The sequence below is a fragment of the Hylobates moloch genome, unplaced genomic scaffold, assembly GCF_009828535.3.
Source record: "Hylobates moloch isolate HMO894 unplaced genomic scaffold, HMol_V3 SCAFFOLD_1, whole genome shotgun sequence".
Lineage (NCBI taxonomy): Eukaryota > Metazoa > Chordata > Mammalia > Primates > Hylobatidae > Hylobates > Hylobates moloch.
Window position 1 is genome coordinate 129,086,738 of NW_026652276.1, and position 23,650 is coordinate 129,110,387.

At 42.4% G+C, this 23,650-nt stretch overlaps 3 protein-coding genes across 4 annotated transcripts in view; 1 reads left to right on the plus strand and 2 right to left on the minus strand.

The window, feature by feature from the left end:
- SUGCT (succinyl-CoA:glutarate-CoA transferase) overlaps positions 1-1,797 on the minus strand; it is a 745,635-nt gene extending 743,838 nt beyond the window's left edge. For both annotated transcript variants that reach the window (XM_032758266.2, XM_058445557.1), the window contains exon 1: positions 1,528-1,797. In XM_032758266.2, the coding sequence (XP_032614157.1) occupies positions 1,528-1,648 (121 nt within the window). In that variant the 5' untranslated portion in view covers positions 1,649-1,797. The remainder of the gene's footprint in view (positions 1-1,527) is intronic.
- Positions 1,757-8,301, plus strand: MPLKIP (M-phase specific PLK1 interacting protein). The gene is made up of 2 exons (XM_032758268.2): positions 1,757-2,422; positions 3,392-8,301. Exons 1-2 carry the CDS (start codon positions 2,084-2,086, stop codon positions 3,590-3,592), a joined length of 540 nt encoding a protein of 179 aa, XP_032614159.1. The 5' UTR covers positions 1,757-2,083; the 3' UTR covers positions 3,593-8,301.
- Positions 8,302-20,478: 12,177 nt separating this feature from the next.
- On the minus strand, positions 20,479-21,406 carry LOC116809578 (HIG1 domain family member 1A, mitochondrial-like). The gene has a single exon (XM_032753411.2). It carries the CDS (start codon positions 21,361-21,363, stop codon positions 21,097-21,099), a length of 267 nt encoding a protein of 88 aa, XP_032609302.1. The 5' UTR covers positions 21,364-21,406; the 3' UTR covers positions 20,479-21,096.
- Between the last annotated feature and the right edge of the window lie 2,244 nt (positions 21,407-23,650).

Consider the following 23,650-nt stretch of genomic DNA (forward strand, 5'->3'; position numbering starts at 1 on the left):
GAGTCCTCAGACCTTAATTGTATCACTAAACCTTAATGGCAATATGCTACCTTGATTAACTCTATCACTTGTATCTACAGAAGAAACGAAATGTAGTGAATTGAATTTCCACAGAATAAACAAACAAAAAAAAACCCTGTGTGTGTGTCTCCATTCATCAAGGAGGATAGAAGCTGAGAAGATACCACACTCGTCAGCTTGGGATGTCACAGAACATGTCAAAGAAGACAGCGAGGAGTAGCAGCTACAAGAGGGTGAATGGAAATCACGGTCCAGGCTACACATTAGGCTATGATTTAATGAGTCCTAAAGCTCTTTTAAGATTCTGTATCCTACGCCGGACACGGTGGCTCACGCATGAAATCCCAGCACTTCGGGAGGCCAAGACAGGCGGATCACTTGAGCCCAGGAATTCGAGACCAGCCTGGCCAACATGGTGAAACCCGTCTTTACTAAAAATACAAAAAAAATTAGCCGGGCATGTGGCACATGCCTGTAATCGAGGCTACTCTAGAAAGCTGAGGCAGGAGAATCGCTTGAATCCGGGAGGCAGAGGTTGTGGTGAGCCAAGATTGCGCCACTGCACTCCAGCCTGGGCGACAGAGCGAGACACTGTCTCAAAAAAAAAAAAAAAAAAAAATCCTGCATCCTGCAACTAATTTCAGGATTCATAGGTGCCGCGCGCGTAATCATAGAGATTACGTCTAATCTCAACACTTTGGGAGGCCGAGGCGGGAGGATAACTTGAGGTCAGGAATTCGAGACCAACCTGGCCAATATGGCGAAACCCCGTTTCTACTAAAAATACAAAAATTAGTTGGGCATGGTGGCCGGCATGCCTATAATCCCAGCTACTCGGAAGGCTGAAGCAGGAAAATCTCCTGAACACGGGAGGGGGAGATTGCAGTCAGCCGAGATTGCGCCACTGCAGTCCAGCCTGGGCGACAGAGCGAGACTCCGTCTCAAAAAAAAAAAAAAAAAGAATAAAAGAAAAAAGGAAAAAAAAAAGATTCATAGTGGATTACCATTCCCAAATTCAGAGGGAGTAACGAAAGTTCTATAACACTGTAGTAAAGCTAAATTTCATCCTCTAAATAAAATTCTGTGACAGGTAACTGTACAAGGGCGTCTTTTATTGTACATGAAGTGTCAAGTTATTCAAAGCAGCGGGCTAAATTCCTTTCTGAAATGTGGCTGGGTGTGCATTTTCGAAGTTACTTAAACTTGGCGGACGAAAGGACAGCAGTAAAGAGGCCCCAAACGCGAGCCGCGGGACGCACGGGAGCCGGACCCCACCGCGCACGGAGCCCTCGGTCACAACAACGCGCGGGGCAGAGGCGACCCTGGGCGGCCAGAGCGGGGCAGGCCGGCCGCAGGCCCACGGAGCGGGGTTGCAGGGAGGCGAGCAAAGCCACCGCTGCGGCGTCAGCAGAGACTTCAGACCCCGATTGCTCTCCTCAGGGCGCCCCAGGAGGCAAGCTGGGGCAGGGGTCCCTTTAGCCGCCCAGACCGAATCTCGGAGGGTACCTGACTGCGGGCGGCCAGTCCACAGCCCCCTCCCGCCGCCCCGGCCGGAGAAGAGGCAGGTTCTGCGCAGAGCTGCCACCCTTGCCAGCGTCGCCAGCATCGCGTGCATCTCAGATGGCATCGGTCCTGGTACAAGCGGCGAACTCCGTGCGGCGCCACCCGACGCCACTGGGGGGCACCCACGGACGCCGCAGACCCCGCCCCCGCCGGGCGGGGCGGAGCACTCCCAGTCGTCCGCCGGGCCAGCTTCTCGTCTGTCGGTCAGACCAAGGGCACCCAGACTGGAAAGGCTGTTGCTGGGTTTGGGGGTCCGTCCTTTCCTGTGTCCTTTTCTTCCTCTTTTCACTTAAATCCACTGAGTTTCTTGCCAAGTCAGTAATTTAGGTAATCCCGCCGTCCCCGGCGGAATCTTTGTGACGCCGGAACCGATGTGCCGTAGGGTGGCTGCGGTCGGAGGACTGTTTTGGTAAAGGACTAGCAGTTTTCTGTGGAGGGCCAGTCGATACAGTTCCGGTGGGAGAACGCGGCTGCGAGGTTTTCGGCTTTGGCTCCTGATATGCAGCGACAGAATTTTCGGCCCCCGACTCCTCCTTACCCTGGTCCGGGTGGAGGAGGTTGGGGTAGCGGAAGCAGCTTCCGGGGAACCCCGGGCGGGGGCGGACCACGGCCGCCCTCCCCTCGAGACGGGTACGGGAGTCCGCACCACACGCCGCCGTACGGGCCCCGGTCTAGGCCTTACGGGAGCAGTCACTCTCCGCGACACGGCGGCAGCTTCCCGGGGGGCCGGTTCGGGTCTCCGTCCCCTGGCGGCTACCCTGGCTCCTACTCCAGGTCCCCCGCGGGGTCCCAGCAGCAATTCGGCTACTCCCCAGGGCAGCAGCAGACCCACCCCCAGGTAATAATAATAGCCAGCGTTTGCCGAGCTCTTACTGTATGGCAGGCACGGTACTAATATTCCCTTTACGTGGATTATTTTGTCTAATCCTCTCTGAGGTACTATTGTTAGCCCAATTTTGCAGATGAGCGAACTGAGGCTTAGAGAAGTTGAGTAACTTTCGGAAGATTACCCCAAAGAGTGGCAGAGCCATACGTTCTGTTTTCGAGCCCTCGTGCTTTTTACCAGTATACTGCCACCCATACACAGATTTTCCTGATTCTCCATTTCCTCCTGTTTGCCAAGGGCCTTGCCAGTTTGTTTCAGGAAATCGTTCTTTTTCTTTTTCTTTTTTTTTTTTTTAGTCTTTCCTTCGAGCTACACTGGCTTCTGCTCCAACTTCCCTGGAAAGAAAATCGGTGGTAGTGGAAGTTTTCCATTCATTTAGTAAGAGTAAATACAAAAGACAGAGGGAGTATCTCTAGCATGTCTGGGATTTCTGTGGTTTACAGCTTGCAACTACGTGGTTTTCCAACTCGCTGTATTCTACACCAACCCCCTACCCATTTTGAGCCTGGAACTAAGGAGTAAAGAAAATGTTCATGAGCTAGAAAGGTTCTAGAAACTTTAAAACTATAGTATTGTTTTCTCCTGAAAAAAATGAAAATTTCGAGGGAAAATTGAATATAATTACTTGATTTCATCACTGCTTGTATTTAATTACTGCAAAGTTACTACATTAGACACAAAAGTATTTGAGATGACAGTGGTCATGGAATTATAAATAAATGAGAATAACAAATTGCTTTAAGTACTTTTTTTAAGAAATAGAAACACTTGATTAAAGGAAGCATGGACTTTATAATTGAACATATTTAGGTTCAAGTCACAACTTTTAAGCAGCAATGTGATTCCCACTAACCTTTAGCTAAAGGAAGAAGTACCAATTATCTTTACTAAGTGTTTTTTTAACTGATTTTTTTTCTAAAGGGTTCTCCAAGGACATCTACACCATTTGGATCAGGGCGTGTTAGAGAAAAAAGAATGTCTAATGAGTTGGAAAATTATTTCAAGCCTTCAATGCTTGAAGATCCTTGGGCTGGCCTAGAACCAGTATCTGTAGTGGATATAAGCCAACAATACAGCAATACCCAAACATTCACAGGCAAAAAAGGAAGATACTTTTGTTAACATTTCTGAAATTCAACTGGAAGCTTCATGTGTCAGGAACATCTTGGACAAAACTTTTAAGTTGTGTTGATATAAATTTACCCAAAGATGATAACTTTGATTGAATAATTAGTAAGGTCTTTTTGTTATTTTTCATCGTATCAGGTATTGTTGATATTAGAGAAAAAAAGTAGGATAACTTGCGACATTTAGCTCTGGAAGTACCTACCACATTTTAGAGATTTACCGTTTCCATATATTTAACATTCCTGGTTATATAATGGACATTTGTCTTTTAATTGTTTTTTCAATGTTTTAAAATAAAACATTTTGTCGTCTAGCTATTGTGGTTTTGTGGTATGATAAAGAAGTAGACTTATTACAGTAATGCTTTGTAATCACTTAGAGTTCATAGGTAAATGTTTTGCAAATTATTTTTGAAAATGAAATAGATACACCATCCTTTGAGCTGTAGACAGCTCTGTATTTGTTTATAAATAATGAGGATGAGAATAACAGAGTTCTGTTCATACTCATTTTATCTAATGCTTCTGTTAAAATGCATTAAAACTTGAAGCCCCAGAAACCCACTTAAGCATAACTTTATACTCATTTAACTGGAAAAGGCAAGAATAGACCATGCATAGCTAAATCAAAGTGTTCCATCTGAATTTCTCTATACCTCTTAGCATTATGGAGTTAGTTTCTCCTGAGGCCAAAGAAGATAGCTACCAGCAGTCTCAAATCACTTCCATTGCAAAAAGAACATATCTCCATCAATCCAAGAGAAGACAAATTTGCCATACTTAGATCATGTTTCTGTATTATTGAACCGATTAACTATGGCCAAAGCCACGGTGAGACCTAATTAACTTGAATCATGGACACATCACCATGATGAGACAGGATTCTGTGACCTTGAGCACCACTGGGCCTACCTGGAGTAGAGAAGTGGTTTTCCAAATTAAGGGAGCTGTGTATACATACCTATAGTTCTGGAGAGAAAAATATGGAAGAATTGTTACCCCAACTATTTTTCAAAAATCAAGTGGTTTTTGTTTGTTTGTTTTTTGAGATGGAGTCTCTGTTGCCCAGGCTGGAGTGCAGTGGTGCAATCTTGGCTCACTGCAACCTCCGGCTCCTGAGTAGCTGGGACTACAGGCGCATGTCACCATGCCTGGCTAATTTTTGTATTTTTAGTAGAGACCATGTTTTGTTTTTTTTGTTTGTTTTTGTTTTGTTTTTGAAACAGGGTCTCACTCTGTTGCCCACGCTGGAGTGCAGTGGTGCAATCTTGGCTCACTGCAACCTCCGCCTCCTGGGTTCAAGCAAGTCTCCCGCCTCAGCCTCCTGAGTAGCTGGGAATACAGGCGTGCGCCGGGCTAATTTTTGTATTTTGAGTAGACATGGGGTTTCACCATGTTGGCCAGGCTGGTCTTGATCGAACTCCTGGTCTCAAGTGATCCCCTACCTTGGCTTCCCGAAGTGCCAGGATTTCAGGCATGAGGCACCGTGCCCAGCCCAGAACATGTATTTTTAGTTTCACCATGTTGACCAGGCTGATCTCGAACTCGCGATCTCAAATGATCCACCCATCTCAGCCTCCCAAAGTGCTGAGTTTACAGGCGCGAGCCACCATTCCCGGCCAAAATCAGGTGTTTTAACATACAACACAGACTCTAGACATTTTGAAGTTACAAAATACGAAGATAGAGCTAGTAAAACTTTTGTTTCAACATTCCCAGAAAGAAACATGTAAAAACAAAATGGTCACACTTATTTGAACCATACCCACAGAATTTTGTTCATTAGGTATTTCACAGAGACTAGAAAATAAGAATGGAAAGCTTTTAGATTAATAAAAGCTCCATGAAAGCCAGGATTTTGGAAATGGTGTTTCTACAAGTTACTAGCTAGCTGAGTTCACTTCTCTATGCCTCAATTTTCTCATATGTAAGATGAGAAAATTAATAGTACCTGTGTCATAGAGGTGTTGTGTTGGAGGATTAAATGAATTTATGTATGAAACTCTTAAGCCAGAGCCTGGCACATAGTAAGCACTCAATAAGTGGTAGCTGTTACTTTCTTTCTCATTTACCCCCATTTCCTCAGTTTTTAGAATAGTGTCTGCAAGATAGTAGGTACTTAAGTGATAAATGGATGTAGAAATTCTGATTTTAACTACTATATTGTTCTGCCTACACCCTGTATATAAAAGGGATAACTTAGTAATTTTTCCCCAGTATTTTAAAGAAAAAGTCCTTATTCCCAACATTATGTCTTTCCAGCTATGTTGAGGTCATGATGTATAATGGAAATTAAAGCAAAGAGAATACTTTTTAAAATACTTTATTGGACTTTATAGGTAAGAAATGTTGTCTTTAGGAAATGACATTTGGAAATAATTTACTGAAGCATCTCTTAGATCATTGGGTTATTAGTAAAGACAAAAGCAGAAGTTAGGAAGGATTTTGTGCCAGTGTATTTATATTGTATTTGGAAGACATTCAAACTGTAACTCTTCTAATGGTCTACGTACATTTTATTTCACTATAAGTGTAACAAAGGTAAAATTTCTTGCTAAAGCTTACCAACATCTACTTCTAGAGACCTGGCCTGAGTGTTTTAAGAAAAATTTTTGTCCTCGGGAAAGATGCATACACTGTAAGTAGTGTATTCAGTTATCAAAATTCTTGTGGCATTGATCATTTGGTTTGTTACCGTTACTCTATTTTTATTTAGCTGAGTAAAAGGAATTGATTATTCTTTAAAATGAAAGGGATTGTTTTTTAATGTTCTAGGGTACACATTTTACCTCCATAAAAATGCTGAATAACTTTTTAGAAAAACTTACAATTAAGTATACATCTTAAAAATTCATATGCTTAAAGGATGGAAGTGTAGTCTATAGTAGAGTCTTCAAACAAGGGTCCACATACTCCTGGGAATATTAAACTTTCTAAGGGATATGCAGGCATAAATAGCTTTAAGGGAATGCAAATTCAGATCCCAGTGCCCATGTAAATTCTTTTTTTTTTTTTTTTTGAGATGGAGTCTCACTCTGTCTCCCAGGCTGGAGTGCAGTGGCGCGATCTTGGCTCACTGCAAGCTCCGCCTCCTGGGTTCACGCCATTCTCCTGCCTCAGCCTCTCCGAGTAGCTGGGACTACAGGCACCCGCCACCACCTGCGGCTAATTTTTTTGTATTTTTAGTAGAGACGGGTTTCACCGTGGTCTCGATCTCCTGACCTCGTGATCCGCCCGCCTCGGCCTCCCAAAGTGCTGGAATTACAGGTGTGAGCCACCACGCTTGGCCCCTTAGCCGACTTCTGACTGCCATAATTAAGAGAATATGATGGAAGTTAATGTATTTTCATTGTGGGTAAAGTGGGATGTTAAAATTGAGTTATAGGCCAGGCACCATGGCTCACACCTGTAATCCCAGCACTTTGGGAGCCCACGTGGGCAGATCACTTGAGGTTTGGAGTTCAAGACCAGCCTGGCCAATATGGTAAAGCCTCGTCTCTACTAAAAATACAAAAATAAGCTGGGCATGGTGGTGCGCGCCTGTAATACCAGCTACTGGGGAGGCTGAGGCAGAAGAATCACTTGAACCCAGGAGGCAGAGGTTGCAGTGAGCTGAGATAGTGCCACTGCACTCCACCCTGGGTGACAGAGTGAGACTCCATCTCAAAAAAAAAAAAAAATAAGTTATATTGGCCCATGTGGAGATGTTCAGAATTCAGATGTATTATCAAGTTGGGAAATAATGAAGAAAGTGTTCAGTGACCTTGCCTTTTTGTTTCTGGACTATTCAAAAAATCATTTCTTCTGTGGGTTTATTGTGTGAAAGGAAAGCAAAGAGCATGAGTTTAACATGAAGGAAAAGATACCTTATTTTTAGGCAGAAAGCAAATGGTAAGGCTCTTTGCCTCATCTACCTAAGAATTAAAATATTCAAGATTAGTAAAAAAGCATGATTAGTTTTGGTGAATCTCCTGTGAAGCAAGCTCTGTATTTCCACCATTCTTTTTTTTTTTTTTTTTTTTTTTGAGACGAAGTCTTGTTCTGTCACCCATGCTGGAGTGCAGTGGCACAATCTCAGCTCACTACAACCTCTGCCTCCCAAGTTCAAGCAATTCTCCTGTCTCAGCCTCCCGAGTAGCTGGGACTACAGGCGTGTGCCACCACACCCGGCTAATTTTTGTATTTTTAGTAGAGACAGGGTTTCACCGTGTTAGCCAGGATGGTCTCAATCTCCTGATCTCATAATCTGCCCAGCCTCGGCCTCCCAAAGTGCTGGGATTACAGGCGTGAGCCACCGTGCCCGGCCCTCCACCATTCTTGATAATTATAAAGAGCCTGATGAAGATATCTCAATTCCTGTCTCATTAGCATAGTTTGCATGATTTCAAGGAGGAGGAAGTTAAAAGTTTCATGTTTACTTCTGACATACTAACATTACATCTTCAAGTTAAAAACATTTTAGAAGTAAGTTCATGAATTTATATTTTCTGAAACATTTTCAGATTCTTAAGAGAAACATTTTCATTAACCCTTGTCAGTACATTTATTATTAGGTTCTATAAATTCCATATTAATTGTTTTATGTAGGCCAAAGTCTCCTGCTATTGTCACTCAACCATTTCTCTGTTTCATTCATTCCTACCATATACGTAGGTTTAAGTTAACAGAAATATGTTGTAGTTTTTTCTGTAAATAAGACGCATAATCGGCTGGTCAGAAGGTAGTGAGTTATCTTAATTGATTGTTCACAGTCAGTTACAGATCGAACTCCTTGTTCTATTCTTCACCCCACTTCTCACTGTTGCACTTGACTAGTCTGGGAAAAAAAATACATAGTAGTGATCAGTACACCTTATATAAGCCCTGAACTTCCTAATGACCTCTTTTTTTTTTTTTTTTTTTTTTTTTTGAGGCAGAGTCTTGCTGTGTTGCCCAGGCTGGAGTGCAGTGGTGTGATCTCGGCTCACTGCGACCTCTGCCTCCTGGGTTCAAGCAGTTCTCCTGCCTTAGCCTCCTGAGTAGATGGGATTACAGGTGCAAGCCACCACGCCTGGCTAATTTTTATATTTTTAGTAGAGATGGAGTTTTGCCATGTTGGCCAGGCTGGTTTCAAACAGCTGACCTCAGGTGATCCACCCGCCTCAGCCTCCCAAAGTGCTGGGCTTACATGGGTGAGCCAGTGCACCCAGCCTGAATTATCTCTTTTATTTTGCTCATAATTTCCATGATTTATCATCTAAGATGCTTTCAGATTCACTATTATTTTATATGCCAGCTGGTAAAAATACTGCCAGTTAAGCTGTGACATGTCATTGATTATAAGATACATCTTAATTTCAGAGATGTTAAATACATGTCTTAGTTTGATAAAATACCATACAATACTTTTTTTTTTTTTGAGACCGGTCCTGCTATGTTGCCCAGGCTGGTCTCCAACTCCTGCCTCAGCCTCCCAAGTAGCTGGGATTACAGGTGTGTGACACTACACCCAGCTCATATACAATACTGTTTTTTGTTTGTTTGTTTTTTGAGACAGAGTCTTGCCCTGTCGCCCAGGCTGCAGTGCAGTGGCGTGATCTCGCCTCACTGCAACCTCCACCTCCTGGGTTTAAGCAATTCTTCTGCCTCAGCCTCCCGAGTAACTGGGACAACAGGCATGCACCACCACGCCTGGCTAATTTTTTGTATTTGGTAGAGATGGGGTTTCACCATATTGGCAAGGCTGGTCTCGAACTCCTGACCTCATGATCCGCCCACCTTGGCCTCCCAAAGTGCTGAGATTACAGGTGTAAGCCACCACTCCTGGCCTACAGTACTCTTAAAAGCAGAACACATACTTAGATATAGGTAGGTATATAGAAGTAAATGTCTCCAAAAAGTAGTGTAGGACAATACATTTGAAAATCGGCTTTAACCCATCCTGGCTAACACAGTGAAACCCCGTCTCTATTAAAAATAAAAATTAGCCAGGCATGGTGGCGGGTGCCTGCAGTCCCAGCTAGTCGGGAGGCTGAGGCAGGAGAATGGCATGAACCGGAGAGGCAGAGGTTACAGTGAGCCGAGATCGCGCCACTGCACTCCAGCCAGGGTGACAGAGCGAGACTCCATCTCAAAAAAAAAAAAAGAAAAGAAAAAGAAAATCAGCTTTATTTAATTAGGGTTAACTCTTCTCAGATATTTGTATTTGTTCAAATTCATTAAAAACCATAATTGAGGCTGGGCGCAGTGGCTCATGCCTGTAATCCCAGCACTTTGGGAGGCTGAGGTGGGCAGATATGAGGTCAGGAGTTCGAGACCAGCCTGCCCAACATAGTGAAACCCCGTCTCTACTAAAAATACAAAAATTAGGCATGGTGGCATGTGCCTGTATCCCAGCTACTTGGGAGGCTGAGGCAGGAGAATTGCTTGAGCCCAGGAAGTGAAGGTTGCAGTGAGCCAAGATCTCACCACTGCACTCCAGCCTGGGCAACGCAGGGATATGCTGTCTCAAAAAAGAAAAAAAGTTTTACAGTTAAAAGATTGGCAACAATCTAAATGACCATAGAAGAAAGGATAAATAGGTTGCATATTTGCACAGATAACAAGATAGTTGATTAAATTAGAGCCATTTGATGCAACATGAATAAATCTAAAATTGTGTACAAACAAAAGCCAAAGCAAAACTTATGTGATATTCTTTACATCAAATTTAAAAGTCTGCAGAACAATATGCTGTACTCTCTATAAATGGTAAATATAAGGCCATGGTGTAAATACAAATGAAAGTAACAAATGCTTTAGATATAGTAATTATTTTGGGGTAGTAATTTTTTTGGGGTGGGTTTGGGGAGATACAAGCTTCAGATGGACTTGGATGTGTGAGTGGGTATGTATTTCAAGTCAACTAAATTTGGAAAATGTTGAAATTTATTAAACCTCACCATGGAATACACGTATATTTATTTTCTCTTCTTTGAAATATTTTATAATAAAAAATTTACTCTGACCTCCTAACTCATACTGTGATGCCAGTCAGACAAAATACCAAAGTCAGACAAAAACATTACAAGGAAGGAAAAATACATACCAATATCTCATGACCATAGATGCAAAAGTTCTCAATAAAGTGTTACCAAATAGAATCCAACAATAAATAAAAAGAATTATATTGGCCAGGTACAGTGGCTCACAGCTATAATCCCAGCACTTCGGGAAGTCAAGGTAGGAGAATCAGTTGAGCCCAGGAGATGGAGACCAGCCTGGGCAACAAGGTGAGACCTTGTCTCTACCAAAAAAATTGAAAAATTAACTAGGCATGGTGGTCCACGCCTGTGGTCCCAGCTGGATAGGACCACGTGGGAGGCTGAGGCAGAAGGATAGCTTGAGCCCAGGAGGTCAAGGCTGCAATGAGCGGTGTTCACACCACTGCACTCCACCCCAGGGACAGAGCAAGGCCCTGTCTCAAAAATAAAGTAAGATAAAAATAATTATATACCATGACCAAGTGGTATTTATTCTAGATATTTAAGGCTTAGCATCCAAAAATCAAAGTAATCCATCACATCAATATACGAAAAAAGAAAAATCTCATTATCGTATGAATAGATGACGAAAAAGCTTTTTTTAAAGAAAATTTGAGACAGAGTCTCACTCTGTTGCCCAGGCTGGAGTGCAGTGACATGATTTTGGCTCACTGCAATCTCCACCTCCAGGGCTCAAGGCAACCCTCCCACCTCAGCCTCCAGAGCAACTGAGACTGTAGTTGCACGTCACCATGCCTGGGTAATTTTCATATTTTTTATAGAGATGGGACTTGGCCATGTCACCCAGGCTTGTCTTGAACTCCTGGACCCAAGTGATCCTCCCACTTCAGCTTTGCAAAGTGCTGATGTTATGGGTGTGAGCCACGGTGCCCAGCCACAAAAAAGCACTTGACAATATTCAATACCCATTCATGACAAAAACTCAACAAGCTAGGAACAGGAGGGAACTTTCTAAACTTGATTTTTTTTTTTAATTTACAAAATTCTACAACTAACATCATACTTAATGGTAAGAAATTAGATTCTTCTCACTAAGATCAGGAAAAAGGTCAGGATGTCCTCTCACCACTCCTATCAATATTGTACTGAGATGCTCGCTAATGCAATAAGACAAGGAAATAAAGAGTATAGAAATTGGGAAGGAAGAAATAAAACTGTTCCTCAAAAATGACATGATTATGCAGAAAATCAGAGAATTGAAAACGGAAAAACTTCTGGAACTAAGGTCGCAGGATACAAGGCTAATACACAAAAGTAAACTGCTTTCCTACATACCAGTAATAAACAATGGGAATTTGAAATTAACCTAATACCATTTACCTTGGCACCAAAAAATAAGAAATGCTTAAGTATAAATCTAAGAAAATATGTGTAAGACTTACTTATATAAGGAAAACTACAGAACTGGTGAAAGAAATCTTAAGAAATTTAATGTATTCCATGCACATGGGTAGGAAGATTCAATATTGTCAAGATGTCAGTTCTTCTCAACTGGATTTGTAGACCCAACTCAGTCCCAGTCAAAATCCCAGCAAGTTATTTTGTGGGTATAGACAAATCGATTCTAAAGTTTAATTGTAAAGGTAAAGGACTCAGAATAGGCAACACAGTATTGATTGAGTACAGAGTTGGGGGACCGACACTACCAGACTTCAATATTTATTATAAAGCTACAGTAACCAAGACAATGTGGTATTGGCAAAAGAATAGACAACTAGATCGATGGAACAAAATAAAGAGACCAGAAATAGACCCACACAATTACACTTGTGTGACTCACATGAATACAAATTGATCTTAGTCAAAGATCAATTGATTTTTGATCAAGGAGCAAAGGCAATTCAATGGAGAAAGGATAGTCTTTTCAACAAATACTGCTGGAACTACTGGACATCCATATGCAAAAAGTGAATCAAGACACACCTTACACCTTTCACAGAAACCATCAAATGGATCATAGACCTAAATGTAAAACACAGAGCTATAAAAGAAGACAGCAGGAAAAAACCTGTGTGAACTTGGGTTTGGCTATGACTTTTTAAATTTTTTTTTTTTGTATAAATTTAAGGGCCACAAGAGCAATTTTATTACATGGATATATTACGTAGTGGTGAAGTCTAGGCTTTTAGCATAAGCATCACCTGAATAATGTACATCGTATCCACTAAGTAATTTCTTATTCTTCAGCACGCTCCCACCCTTCCTACTTTCCAGTGTGTATTATTCCACACTCTATGTCCATGTGTTCCCATTATTTAGCTTCTACTTACAAGTCAGAGCTTGTAGACCAAGTGTGGTGGCTCACACCTGTTAATTCCAGCACTTTGGGAGGTCAAGGCGGGCAGATTGCTTGAGCCCAGAAGCTCAAGACCAAGCTGGGCAACAAAGTGAGACCTCATCTCTACAAAAAATACAAAAATTAGCTAGGTGTAGTGGTGCACGCGTTGGTCCCAGCTACTTGGGAGGCTGAGGCAGGAAGATTGTTTGAGCCTGGGAGGTCAAAGCTCCATGATCAAGCCACTGTACTCTTGCTTGGGTGACAGAGTGAGACTCTGTCTCACAAAAATAAAGTAAAATTAAAACCCAGTGTAAAAGTGTAGCGTCACCAGATTTTTCAGTTTTTCAAAAGACCCCCCAAAACTTGGGCTTTTTTACTCAAAATCTCCCAATTTGAAACTGATTTTTTTGTTACTGTTTAAATAATGTACATCAAAACCACATATCGGCTGAATCCCAACCCCAGGTTACCAGTTTATGACCTTTGTTGTAAATGATTAACAGAATTGTGCACACATTGTTTTTTATTTTTTATTTTTTTTTAATTTTATTTATTTATTTATTTTGAGACGGAGTTTCACTCTTGTTGTCCAGTCTGGAGTGCAATGGCGTGATCTCAGCTCACTGCAACCTCTGCTTCTTGGGGTTCAAGCGATTCTCCTGCCTCAGCCTCCGGAGTAGCTGGGATTACAGGCATGCACCGCCACCCACGGCTAATTTTTTTGTATTAGTAGCGATGGGGTTTCTCCATGTTGGTCAGGCTGTTCTCAGACTCCCGACCTAAGGTGTTCCCTCCGACCAGCTTCGACCTCCCAAAGTGCTGGGATTACAGGCGTGAGCCACGGTGCCCAGCCTATTTTATTTTTTTTAGAGAGAGTCTCATTCTGTCACCCAGGCAGCAGTTGAGTAGTGTGTGTCATCATAGCTCACTGCAACCTCAAACTCCTGGGATCAAGCAGTCCTCCCTCCTCAGACTCCATAGTCGCTGGAACTACAGGTGCATGTCACCACACCTGGCTGATTTTTTTAAAAGTTTTGTTTATAGAGACAGGATCTCGTTGTGTTGCCCAGGCTGGTCTCGAACTCCTGGCCTCAAGCAATTCTCCCATCTCAGGCCCCGAGAGTGCTGGGATTACAGGCGTGAGCCACTGTGCTCAGCCCAATGCTTTTTGTTTGTTTTTTCTTTTTTGAGACGGAGTCTCACTCAGTCACCAGGCTAGAGTGTAGTGGCATGATCTCGGCTCACTGCAACCTCCAACTCCCTGGTTCAAGCGATTCTCCTGCCTCAGCCTCCTGAGTAGCTGGGATTACAGGCATGGGCCACCACGCCCAGCTAATTTTTTGTTGTTGTTGTTTTTTGTTTTCTTAGTACAGACAGGGTTTCACCATGTTGGCCAGGGTGGTCTCAATCTCCTGACCTCGTGATCCACTGGCCTTGGCTTCCCAAAGTGCTGAGATTACAGGCGTGAGCTACCGCGCCCAGACATTTTTTTTTTTTTTTTTTTTTAATAAACTTGTTGAACCAGGATCTTTCTGGGGTGGAAAAGTTATTATTCTATATATTTTTTGAGATGGTCTTGCTCTGTCACCCAGGCTGGAGTGCAGTGGCACAATCACATAGTTCAGTATAGCCTTGACCTCCCCGGTCCAACAAATCCTCCTACCTCACTCTCCAGAGTAGCTGGGACCACAGTCGCGCACCATCATGCCTGACTAGGTTTTAGTTGGTGGTGGTTTTTAGGTTTTTGCTTTTTTTTTTTTTCTATAGAGACAGGGATTCCCTAGGTGTTGTCCAGGCTGGTGTCAAACTCCTGAACTCAATCGATCCATCCTCCTCAGCAAAAGTCGCTTTTTAAGTTGGGATCAGGATTTATTAAGTAACTTACCTAAATATTCTCATGATGTGTAGATATAAAGGAATTCTCATTGTTGACTGACATTCTACATATTAGGACTAGTTTTGTAATTCAACAGTGTCTATTGAGAATGGATGACCATGACGCTTTTTTTCTGAAACATAATTAACATCACTACATGAGCCCATGGAATATGTGAGCAGACTCCATATTATATTATGAATCCTGAATTTAAACCAATAACAGATTACATCTCAGACTTTGGCACTATGCTGTAATTTTAAATTCGTAACCAGAAAATGAGTTGGACAACAAATTTAAGACTGTAGGGAAACAAAGTAAAAACAGTTTGTATATTGCTAGAATTGTCTATCAAGAATCATGTTTTCATGTCTTATTTTATTTTTTTAATTTTTTTTTGAGACAGAGTCTCACTCTTGTCACCCAGGCTGGAGTGCAGTGGTGCGATCTAGGCTCACTGCAACCTCTGCATCTAGGGTTGAAGCAATTCTCCTGTCTTAGCTTCCCGAATAGCTGGGATTACAGACACCTGCGACCACACCTGGCTTATTTTTGTACTTTTAGTAGAGACGGGGTTTCTGTATGTTGGCCAGGTTGGTCTCGAACTCCTGACCTCAAGTGATCCGCCCGCCTTGGCCTCCCAAAGTGCTGGGATTACAGGTGTGAGCCACCGCAACCAGCTGTTTTCATGTCTTTTAATCTTCCCTGAAAATTTCTGTATACTGCCATGAGTAAAGTGTTTGTCACTTTCAGCTATATGGTATTAATTCAAAACAAAAACAGCTTTAGGGTCTCAGTGTATGACTTGAGTTCATAAAGTTAAGTAACTAATTGAACAAGGCAAATTAAAAGAACTGAGGCTTCAATTGTCTTTTGTTTAATAATCAGTTTTCTGTTTATCACAGACACTCCTTAGCTGCAGTTCAGCTTGATGTTTGCTATTTCTGGTAATATGAATAATATATGCTCCTATTAAAAAATTCAAATAATTCAGAAATGTGTAGAGCAAAATGTGAAAATCTCTTGTAATCCCAATCCAGTTAACTGATTAGTCTTTCCGAAGTTTTTTTGTTTTTTTTTTTTGTTGTTGTTGTTTGTTTTTTTGAGATGGAGTCTTGCTCTGTCGCCCATGCTGGAGTGCAGTGGTGGGATCTTGGCTTACTGCAACCTCTGCCTCTCGGATCAAATGATCCTCCTGCCTCAGCCTCCCAAGTAGTTGGGATTACAAGTGTGCGCGACCATGCCCAGCTAATTTTTGTATTTTTAGTAGAGACGGGGGTTTCCCCATGTTGCCTAGGCACGTCTCAAACTCCCCACATAAAGTGATCCGCCTGCCTCAGCCTCCCAAAGTGCTAGGATTACAGGCGTGAGCCACTGCACCCTGCCTCCAAAGATTTTTATGTGCACTAACACATACATTTTTTTGATGGTTTCGTACTAATTCACGGTTTTGCGTTACCTCACTATAGTTAGCGATTTTTGTCTTAGTCTGGATTCTGTCAAGTTGTAAGATTCAGAAAACCCAACTTAAATGGCCTCATGGAACAAACATACTTTATTTTAAAAGTCCAGGGCCTGGCTGGGTAAAGGAGTTTAAGTAATGCTTTTAGTCTTGGCTGTGCTCTTTTGTTCTGCTCTTTCCTGTCTTGGTCCCATTTTCCAGCAGCCTCTCACCTTGTGATGACAATAAGATTAATATAACTCTTCTTATCAACCCCCCAGTGGAAAGGAGAGATTCTGGCTTGTTTTTTTTTTTTCAAGCAGGGTCTTACTGTGTCACTCAGGCTAGGGTACAGTAGCACAATCATAGCTCACTGCAGCCTCAACCTGGCAGGCTTTTTTTTTTTTTTGTATTTTTAGTAGAGACCGAGTTTCACCATGTTAGCCAGGGTGGTCTCGATCTCCTGATCTCGTGATCCGCCCGCCTCCGCCTCCCAAAGTGCTGGGATTACAGGCGTGAGCCACCGCGCCCGGCCTTGGCAGGCTTCTTAACAGTTTCACAAGAGTCTTGTAATTGCACCTCATTTGTTCTGATTAAATCACATGTCCATCCCTGAATCTGTAACTGTGACCAAGAAGATGTGATGTTGCTCAGCGGGTCAAGTCTAGGTCACTTGCTATCCATAGAGGCAGAGGTGGAATTAGTGTCCCTCTAAATCACAAAGACCGAGAATAAGGGAATGCACAGTTTCCCAGTAGAAAATAGGATGTTGTTGAGAAAAAAATGAATACTCAGTAAGACAAGACATTCTTTTTTTTTTTTTTTTGAGATGGAGTCTTGCTGTGTCACCAGCTGGAGTGCAGTGACGTGATCTTGGCTCACTGCAACCTCTGCCTCCCAGGTTGAAGCGATTCTCCTGCCTCAGCCCCCCTTGTAGCTGAGACTACAGGCGCACGTCACCATGCCCAGCTAATGTTTGCATTTTTAGTAGAGACAGGGTTTCACCATGTTGGCCAGAATGGTCTCAGTCTCTTGACCTCATGATCTGCCTGCCTCGGCCTCCCAAAGTGCTGGGATTACAGGCGTGAGCCACCACGCCTGGCCAGAAAAGACATTCTATGTCCTGGCAGCCCAGTTTCCATTTAACAGTCAACATATAATATAAAAACAAAACTACAAGGCTGGGCCTGGTGGCTCATGCCTGTAATCCCAGCACACTGGGAGGCCAAAATATACTATTTTGGTTTTTGTTTTTGTAGTTTTCTTTTTTTCTTCTTATTTTGAAAACAGGGTCTTGCTCTCACCCAGCCTGGAGTGCAGTGGCACCATCATGGCTCACTGCAGCCTTGACCTCCTGGGCTCAAGTGATCCTTCCATATCAGCCTCTTGAGTAGCTGGGTCTATAGGCGTGCACCACCATGCCTGGCTAATTTTTTTGCTGTATTATTTTTTGCAGAGACAGTGTCTCACTATGTTGCTCAGACTGGTCTCGAACTCCTGGGTTCAAGCCATCCTCCTGCCTTGGCCTCCCAGTGTGCTGGGATTACAGGCATGAGCCACCAGGCCCAGCCTTGTAGTTTTGTTTTTATATTATATGTTGACTGTTAAATTTATAGAAAAGTTGCAAAGATAGTACAGAGTTCCCATATAGCCTTCACACAACTTTCCCTGGTGCTGACATCTTACATAACCATAGAACATGTGTTAAAACTAAGAATACTAAACAAATTACAGACTTCATTTGTCTTTCATTGCTTTTTCCAATAATTATCTTTTTGTGTTCCAAGATCCAATCCAGGATTCCACACTGCATTTAGCATCTATATACTTTCTTAAAAATAGTCACACCCGAGCTAATGTAACTGTCTAACCTACATGACAAAACATACCTCCTCAGGGAAATAGCTGGAAGTCTCATTATTCATTCCCATTGAGGGTCAAAAACCCATGGATGATTTGTATTTCTTTTCAGGTCTAGATATAATACAACTTCTCATGGCAAATGATTGCCAAATTACACTTAACTGACTCCAGCTCAGTCAACATGCAATGGTAGAAAGAAAACATGGTGGCCGGGCACAGTGGCTCACGCCTGTAATCCCAGCACTTTGGGAGGCGGAGGCAGGAGGATCACAAGGTCAGGAGTTCAAGACCAGTTTGGCCAACATGGTGAAACCCCATCTCTACTAAAAATACAAAAATTAGCCAGGTGTGGTGGTGTGCTCCTGTAGTCCCAGCTACTCAGGAGGCTGAGGCAGGCGAATTGCTTGAACCCAGGAGGCAGAGGTTGCAGTGAGCTGAGATTGCTCCACTATAGTCCAGCCTGGGCAACAGAGCGAGACTCTTATCTCAAAATAAAAAAAACAAAAAACAAAACCATGGTAGCCACAATTGGAAAAAAAGAAAAGACAAACTTCCCTTAGGAAAGGAGAGAAATGAAAACATACAGTGGTCATTGGTTGCAATCATACAGGTATAACATCCCCTAATTGAAAGAAATAGTAAAAACTCGCAATCTTGGCAGCAAAGTGAACTTCTTTTTTTCTTTTTTTGAGATGAAGTCTTGCTCTATCACCCAGACTGGAATGCAGTGGTGCGAACTCAGCTCATTGCAGCCTCCACCTCCCGGGTTTAAGTGATTCTCATGCCTCAGCCTCCCGAGTAGCTGGGATTACAGGCACCCACCACCATGCCAGCTTTTTTTTTTTTTTGTATTTTTAGTAGAGACGGGGTTTCGCCATGTTGGCCAGGCTGGTCTTGAACCCCTGACCTCAGGTGACCCACTCACCTCGGCCTCCCAAAGTGCTGGGATTACAAGCGTGAGCCACCGTGTCTGGCCTTTTTTTTTCTTTTTTTGAGGTGGGATTTCACCACATTGGCCAGGCTGGTCTCAAAATTGGCAGCCTCAAGTGACAGGCCCGCCTTGGCCTCCCAAAGTGCTGGAATTACGGGCATGAACCGCCACACTCAGCCCATATACAGATTTAATTTGTATTTGTTCATTAAAGACTAAGCTTGTATAGTGTGCCAGGCACAGTGCTTGATGCTAGGAGCAGAGAAAATCAAAAAAACAAACAAAACTATGGACCTTATATGGGGGAAAAAATGAGGCAGGAGAGAGCAGTGAGCTGGTGTGTTCTTTGTTTGGCAAGCAGGGATTTTCTAGGAGTCCAGATAGTTTTTCCATAGCAACAGGACAGAAGTTAGCGAAATGGAAACGGTTGCAAAAGGTAGAACTGATGTAGTAGGAGTTATGGGATTTCTCCTATCTATTTATGGACATGGTCACTTTCATAACAATATGTATACCATGTTATCATCATGGAATGTAAATTCAGGTTAAACAAGAGAATTTCACAAGTATAATAGCATTCTGTAGTATATAAAAGTTTGTGTGCTGGGCACGGTGACTCACGCCTATAATCCCAGCACCTTGGGAGGACAAGGCAGGCGGATCACCTGAGGTCAGGAATTTGAGACCAGCCAGGCCAACATGGCGAAACCCCATCTCTACTAAAAACACAAAAATTAGCCGGGCATGGTGCCGGGCACCTCTGATCCCAGCTACTGGGGAGGCTGAGGTAGGAGAATCACTTGAACCCGGGAGGTGGAGGTTGCATTGAACTGAGATCGTGCCACTGCACTCCAACCTGGGAGACAGACTGAAACTAAAAAAACAAACAAACAAAAAAATTCTGTATACTTTCTGGCCAAACCAGTTCGCTCATAAGTCATTAATCAATTCCATTATAGGTAATTTGTTTAATGTTTACAGTTTTTATGGAGAAAATAAGCAACACACACATTTTAATAGTGTTCATTTATTTTTGCATGAGTTCTTAAAATACATATCTCTTCCTTTCCTTTTTTTTTTTTTTTTTTTGGAGACAGTCTCATTCTGTCACCCAGGGTGGAGTGCAGTGGCACAGACTCGGCTCACCACAACCTCCACTTTTCGGGCTCAAGCGATTTTCATGCCTCAGCCTCCTGAGTAGCTGGGACTACAGGTGCCTGCCACTATGCCTCCTGACTAATTTTTTGTATTTTTGATAGAGACAGGGTTTCACCATGTTGCCCAGGGCAGTCTGAAACTCCTCAGCTCAGGTAATCCGCCTGCCTTAGCCTCCCAAAGTGCTAGGATTTCAGGTGTGAGCCACAGGGCCCAACCAAAATACATATTTCGATTTCAAGATAACATTTAAAAATTATTCTAACAGCAGCAAAAATATAATTCTGCAATAACAAAAGAACTAAACTAGAATCCACCAGTTATTCTCATGTTTACAATTGTGATTCTTTAATACTACTACTATACAGCTCTATTGTAAGCTTTCGAGGTTGGGTTTAAACACACACACATAGATACTGTCAGTTGTGGGAGGCTTTACAAGTTATATTCCATGCACTTTTTGGACAGAGTTCTGAAAGAGCCAGCCAGTCCACAAGACAAGCAGAAAAAAGTTAAATTAACTGGGCAAATAGGACTCTTACATAACATTCAAAACATGTGAGATTCTGCAGCAAACTGGGAGTACTTCAGGATTGGTCTACTATCTTCTTTAGAACTAATTTCACCTTAACAGTTTAAGAAGGTGGACATTTCAACACTATGAAATATATTTAGGTGACATGTATCTTTTATGTTAACTCTACTTCCTTTAATGACCTAGTTAGTAAACTATTCACTAGTAATTCAATCACCAGGCAAATCAAGCCTGCAAGAAAGGAAGCCAATATTCAAAATGCCGTGTTACCATCTTAACCCACTCAGATAGTTAATTTTCAACATTAATATGTAACTTCAATAATGAGATGTCTAACTAAAGCAAGCTCCTCCAACAAGACCAAGACAGCATCTCTTCTTCTAAGGCTCAAGTTTTACTTAGAATTCCCAATACATGGAATAGCCCATACCAACAACAGCCGTTGCTCCTACAACAAAGCCTTGGGCTTCCACACGCATGTGGATCAGATGATGGAACATTTTAGTATTTCCCCTGCTCTTCAATTTGTTTAATCCATATGCAACAATTGCTACAAAACCTGCCATTCCAATGGGGGTGAATGGTGCCTCTTTAGCTTTTTGAGTAAGTTTGGATCCCTGATCTTCATCGTACGAAGAAAAGGAAACATCTGTGTCTGTCGACATAGTGATTGCTTGAAGAATCTCCCTAGAGCGAGAAAACCTCTTACATGCCAACCGGCTTCTCTCTCCTATTTATTTATCTATCTGTGAAATAAGAACCTCCAGCTAGACTCCAAACCCAGTGGTACACAGGAGAGAAAACAGTCATCACTGGAAAAAGCTACAGGGCAGTCAAGTGTCCTCAGGGAAGAGCCAGGTTTCAGTCAAAGCAAGAAGGCCAAGGGAATGCTTAGAGAAAAGCTATCTATATAATTTCTTCAAACAAAACCATACCTTAACACACTTAGTATGGTAATCTAAGGTCAAAATTATTATTAATGTTGCTAGAGACAGAGTCTCACTCAGGCTGGAGTGCAGTGGCGCCATTTCAGCTCACTGCAGCCTCCATCTCTCAGGTTCAAGCGATTCTCCTGCCTCAGCCTCCCGAGTAGCTGGGATTACAGGTGCCCACACCACACCTGGCTAATTTTTGTATTTTTGGTAGAGATGGGGTTTCACCATGTTGGCCAGGCTGGACTTGAACTCCTGACCTCAAGTGATCCACCCACCTCAGCCTCCCAAAGTGCTGGGATTACAGGTGTGAGCCACTGTATCCAGCCAAAATTATTTTGCCTTAGATATTGCAGAATCTTTTTTGCATGTAATGTTAATTGGTGAGGAGTTGGATGCCAGTCTGATTCTTTCTTTTGTAGACAATCTTGTTTTGTTATTTTCTCAATATAAATACATCTAAAGTTCCAATAAAATCTAAAATTCTGAAATTTTACTTTGATGTATTCCAAGTTTGAAACCTTTGTCATGTATCTTGCTTGGTATTCTATAGGCCTCTTAAATTAGAAGACTCGTGTCTCCTTTAACTCTGGGAATTTTTCTTCTAGTATTTCTTTATTTCTTCCTCCAAATTCTCTGTGTCTTCTCATTTTGGAACCCCTATAGGATGGATAATGGGATACAGTGAGAGTGGTAGGGTCTTAAACTCCTGGGTTCAAGTGGTTCTCCTGCCTCAGCCTCCCAAACTGCTGGGATTACAGGCATGAGACATCATGCTCAGCCCAGTAATAATTTCACGTGAATGTTTCCTATAGTGCCCTTTGATAAAAAGCTGAGAGCATAATAATAAAATGTTAGTTTAGGTAGTTCTACAAACTTCAAGATAATGGTGGAAGTACTTTAAATGTTATGAAGGCTAGCTTGATTTGAAGATACCACTTAGAATAACTATAAGAATACATGGACTTGTTCCTAAGTTTAATGAAGTATTATTAGTGATGTTGTGTTTTGTTCAAGATCATAACAATCTATTTTTTCTATAAGCTTTGACATTTACCTTTTGTATGTATGTCTAGAATCTATCTCAAATTAATGTTTGAATATGATGTGATATATGAGCCAAGCTTCCTTTCTTTCCCCACATGGAACCCAATTGCTCCAGCAAAATGAATTGAAAAGACTATTTCATCTCCATTGAATCGCATAAAGCTGAAAATGATTGTGAGGTCTATTTCTGGACTTGTATTTTGTTCCATTGATCTATGTCTATTTTTTTTATTCTTTTTCTTTCTTTCTTTTTTTTTTTTTTTTTGAGACGGAGTCTCACTCTGTCGACCAGGCTGGAGTACAGTGGCGCTACCTTGGCTCACTGCAACCTCTGCCTCCTGGGGTCAAGCGATTCTCCTGCCTCAGCCTCCCTAGTAGCTGGGATTACAGGTGCCCACTACCACGCCTAGCTAATTTTTGTACTTTTAATAGAGACGGGGTTTCGCCATGTTGGCCAGGCTGGTCTTGAACTCATGACCTCAGGTGATCTGCCCATCTCGACCTCCCAAAGTGCTGGGATTACAAGCGTGAGCAACCGTGCCCAACCCTCTTTTTTTTTTTTTTTAATATATATATATATGGAGTCTCACTCTGTCACCCAGGCTGGAGTGCAGTGGTGATATCTAGGCTCACTGCAACCTCTGCCTCCTGGGTTCAAGCAATTCTCCTGCCTCGGCCTCCTGAGTAGCTGGGACTACAGGCTCATGCCCCCACACCTGGCTAATTTTTGTATTTTCAGTAGAGACAGGGTTTCACCATGTTGGCCAGGCTGGTCTCAAACTCCTGACCATGATCCACCACCTCGGCCTCCCAAAGTGCAGGGATTACATGCATGAGCCACCGCACCTGGCCCTGGTCTATGTCTATCTTTATGCTAATATCACACTGTCTTAATAGTTGTTGCTTTACATTAAGCATTGAAATCTGGTAGAGTAAGTTCTTCAACTTTGTTCTTCAAGGTTGGCTTAGCTAC